The following is a 5,000-nucleotide window of genomic DNA, read 5'->3' on the forward strand; positions in this document are numbered from 1 at the left end:
ATCCTCTTCGCCTTTTGTGTCTTATTATCAATATCATTGTTGTAATCATTATTATAATTTTTGTTATTATTGTTATAACTCTTCTTATTATTATTATCATTACTTTAATATAATATAAATAATAATAATAATAATAATAATAATAATTATTATTATTATCATTATCATTGTCATGGTTATTATCATTATTATTATTATTGTTATTATTATTATCATCATTATCATCATTATCATAATTATTATCATTATTATCATTATCATTATTACTATTATTATAATTATTATTATTATTATTATTATTATTACTATTATTATTATTATTATCATTATTATTATTATTATTATTATTATTATTATTATTATTATTATTATTATTATTATTATTATTATCATTATTATTATTATTGTTATTATTATTATTATCATTATTATTATTATAATCATTATCATTATCATTATTATTATTCTTATTATTCTTCTTCTTCTTATTATTATTATTATTATTATAATTACTACTACTAGTACTACTACTACTACTACTATTAATATTATTATCACAAGTATTATTAATATGTTTACTATTATTATCATCATCATTACTATTATCATTATCCAGCAGAAGTGATAGTATAATTATTACTATTATTATCATGTTTATTATTGTCATTATTATCATCATTATTATCATTATCATTATTGTTGTTGTTGCTATCATTATTATTATTATTATTATCATTATTATTATTATTATTATTATTATACTATATTATTATTATTATTATATTATTATATTACATATTTTATTATCTTTATTATTTTTTTTATCATTATCATTATCATTATTACCATTATTTTTATTATTATAATTATTATAATTATCTTCAGTATCTATCTATCTATCTATCTATCTATCTATCTATCTATCTATCTATCTATCTATCTATCTATATATAAAAAATATATATATATAATATATATATATTATATATATATATATATCATTACTCTTATTATTACTATTATCATCAGCATCATCATCAATCATTAATATACTGACTATTATTATATATTATTAGTCACACTATTAGTATTATTATATCATTATTATTACATTATTATTATTATTATTACCATTATTATTATTACACAATTTGATTATCACTATCATTATCATTACCATCATCTTCATTACTTTTCTTCTTCTTCTTCTTCTTCTTCTTACTACTACTACTACTACTACTACTGTTATCATTAATATTATCATTATTATTATTACAAGTATTTGCATTATCAATATGAATATGTTTAATATTATGTTATCATTATCATCATCAACACATTATCTCTCTCTTAACCACCATCATCAGTGTAATCAGTTTTCACACGCTATCATTCTTGACATCAGAGAGAAATGACCCTCACTTGTTTTCATAGAAGCGAGACGTTTAATTCAGCAAAAAAGCGAACTTGCCGGAGTCTGTCCCTGCCTCCTTGCGAGACGTTGCCAGGCCCTTGTGTTGCCTGCGGTCCGTGCTTCAACCAAACAACTTTATTGTGTTGTTGCACCGCTAACATGACCCTGGCGCTAGTTGACTGATCAATGCCAGCACCAGCTCACCCTTCTTCCTCTTTCTCCTCTTCGTCGTCCTCCTCCTCTTCCTCCTCCTCCTCTTCGCCGTCGTCCTTTTCTTCCTGCTTCTCCTGCTTCTACTCCTACACCGACTGTCTTCTTTTTTTAGAACTCTTTCTTCGTTTTTTTTTCTCTTTTTCTGCTGCTCACTCTCTTTTTCTTTCTTTCCTTTCCGTCTTATTTTTCTGTCCCTTACTTCTTCCCTCTTTCTTCTTCCTCCCACGATTCAAATTCCACGTGTGTCTTATCATTAGTTCTCCCGCTCGAGGAGGAATGAAGCGTATTGAAAGGAGAGAAGAGAAAGCCAACACTGATATGACAAGGCTATGTAAGCAATTTGACTTTGAATTCTGGAGTGGAATGTGAAATAAATAAATTCAAACACGTACACACACACACACACACACACACATATATATATATATATGTGTGTGTGTGCATGTTGTGGTGGGTGGTGTGGGTGTCGTGTGTGGTGTGTGTCGTGTCGTGTATATATAATATATATGATATATATATATATATATATATATATATAGATATATATAGCTATATATAAATATATATATATATGCGTGGTGTGTGTGTGTGTGTGTTGTGTTGTGTGTGTGTGTGTGTCGTGTGTGTGTGTGGTGTGTGTGTGTGTGTGTGTGTGTTTGTGTGTGTTGTGCTGAGTGTGTATGTGTGTGTGCGTGTGTGTATGTACGTGCGTATCTTGTTCTCAGGCGACCTTCCCGCCGTCCCATCCATTCACACAAACGCACGAACTCCCAGAGCGGAGCGAGAGGGGCCTCGCCTTCCTCCCATTCCTGGCGGAGGCGCAATCTCGGGGATGTTCGCGGTCCTTCCTCTTTTCGAAATCCTGCCCCTTTCTGGAGCTGACTTCGCCTCGTTCTCTTCCGCTCGCTGCCAAAGGATTCCAAACATTCGGTGCTCGTCTCGCCTCGCCAGCCACTCCATTGAGCCGCCTCCTCTCTATCTACGTGTGCGCTTGCATGTCTGTCTGTCCTTTTACATCCTTGAATTGCTGGTCTTCTCTTCGTCGGTTGGGACACAAAACACATGCAGATACGTAAATTCAAAAGCGTAAGTGTATATAACCAAGATCAGTTTTCTATGTATGTGCAGATCCATGTGTTTTTTACACATTCTAGTAGAAGAAAACATTTTTTAAAATCAGTAAAAAAAAATTATAAGTTTAAGGCGAACGGCGGTCGACCTCGGTTTAGTCCAAAGGAAGCGAGATCTTTCTCTTGTTTGGACAGAAAAGTTGGAGGTCGAAAATAACTTTGTTTTGTCAACATTCCTATCTATGGGTTCCCAGAATCTTATAGCTTTTTATTGTCGTTCGTAGGGTCCTGAGATAAGAATTATGGAATGAGAATTAACGAATGAAAACCATTGAAACTGACAAAAGGAAACTAAAGATCTTGAATCTGTTTTTGTTCTTTAAAGAAGATATTTAATTTCTGTGTTTCTCTTCTTTTGTTTCTTCAGCTCGATTGCAAGAAGTTGGAAAACTAGCTTTTGTGTATCTTGGTTGAGGGAAAATTTTGTTTACAAACTCTGGAATTGATAGACAGGATTAATACAATAGTTCTCTCAGTTACATAGACATCCGATGGTCTCCTCTAATGGTCTGTTGGTGAATAAGGGCTTCGTCGCTTTTCTGCGCCGTCACGTTGTTATAAAAAAATCTTGAACTTTTAAGATATGATATTACCTTGATTAAACATGATAGCAGTCCTCTTGTGAGCTTCGCTGCTTCTGAGACTACACCGGAGAATGGAGGCGTGCCTTTAACATTTTCTTTGAAATTCAGATGAGAAATGATGCTCGTTTAATTGCTATATGCTGAATAGTGCTGTTTTACTCTACAGGTTACAATATTAATTGGAATATTCGTTAACATCATTGTTTAAAGATTGTGTGTGTGTGTGAGTGTTTGTGTGTCTATGAGTGTGTTTATGAGAGATAGAGAGAGAGAGAGAGGGAGAGAGTGTGTGTATGTGTGTGTGTGTTTATTAGTGTGTGTTTGTGTGGTTATTAGTGTGTGTGTGTGTGTGTGTGTGTGTGTGTGTGTGTGTGTATGTGTGTGTGTGTGTGTGTTTTTGTGTGTTTATTAGTGTGTGTGTGTGTGTGTCATACACACACACAGAGCATAATGCGTGCCTCCCATCCATCGACTGCCTCTGATGTTACCAGCCGGGCTTCCCCTTCCGTGGCATCACACATTGCTAAAGCGAGACCAAGATGGGAACCTTGCAACAGTGAACAAGGACAGCTGTTGCTCGTCCTTAGTAAAGTGGGGAGGCGGAGGGGCTTTGGAAGTTAGAACTGGGGAAGGGAAAGAAGGATAACAGGAAAAGAGAAACGAACCAGGTGGATGGAAGGGGAAAGAAAGAGGAGATGAGGAAGAGAGAAGAAAAGAAATGGAATGGTTAAATGGAAAAGGCAAGGTCGGACAGAAGACGAGGGAGAGAGGAAAGGAAAGAAGTGCGAAAATATGAAACACATCAGTTCGAAGCTTCGGAAAGGTCGAGAAAAAACGTAGGAAGATCGATCAGAAAAATAAAAAACAATAAGAATAGAATAGAAAGAAATTGAAATCAAGAAAGAAGAAAGAAGACCCCAAGACAAAACTGAAATAGAACAGGCGCTAAAAAAAGCAAGAAAAATAATAAGACAGACAAGAAGAAAGAGCGAAAAGAGAGAGGCGAGGGGAAGAAAAGGGGAAAAAGACAATAAGGGAAGACATAGAGAGAAGGGCGGCTGACAGAAGGAGAGGGAGAGGGCGAGATAATGCATGTTGAAATTGAATTCCTTTTGCAATATAGGAAAAATTAAGTCAAAAGGGCTACGAGATGTTCGTTGACGGACCCTTACGATAACGTATCATAAGGGTTTCCACCTGCATATATTCACATCATAATCACTCTAATAGAACAATGGCTGCAGATGACTGGCGTTGTTCTTGGCTTGCAATTTTCGTCACTCAGCGCCGAGAAACGTTTGGTTAGACATAACATTCGCCTGCAGACCTCGCACCGTTGCCTGTTATTCGGAAACGTTGTCGCGAAACGGTTGATTAGACAAAACGTTCTCTGTCGTCTTTGTTTACGTTGGTTGTTACTCGCGATCGTTGCCGAGAAAAGTCTGATTCGCGTTACGTTCGCTTTATTCCTTATTTGCTTTATTTTTGTTAACGTTGTAGTGCATTACGTATCTATTACACCAAAACGTTCGCTGAATTATTACACCAAAACGTTCGCTGAATTATTGTGTTGTATAACTTCCTTGAGGGTTGGAAATAGGCAGGAGAGAAAGGAGAAGGGGAATGAAAAGGGAAGAGGCAGAGGGTGAGAGGATTAGA

The 5,000-nt window shown here is 34.7% G+C and overlaps 1 protein-coding gene across 1 annotated transcript in view; it reads left to right on the forward strand.

The window, feature by feature from the left end:
• Positions 1–3,453, forward strand: part of LOC119577564 — a 133,782-nt gene extending 130,329 nt beyond the window's left edge. The window contains exon 5 of the mRNA XM_037925149.1: positions 3,369–3,453. Coding sequence (XP_037781077.1) covers positions 3,369–3,453 — 85 coding nt within the window. The remainder of the gene's footprint in view (positions 1–3,368) is intronic.
• The last annotated feature ends 1,547 nt before the right edge of the window (positions 3,454–5,000 follow it).

Source organism: Penaeus monodon, chromosome 10, assembly GCF_015228065.2.
Source record: "Penaeus monodon isolate SGIC_2016 chromosome 10, NSTDA_Pmon_1, whole genome shotgun sequence".
Classification (NCBI taxonomy): domain Eukaryota; kingdom Metazoa; phylum Arthropoda; class Malacostraca; order Decapoda; family Penaeidae; genus Penaeus; species Penaeus monodon.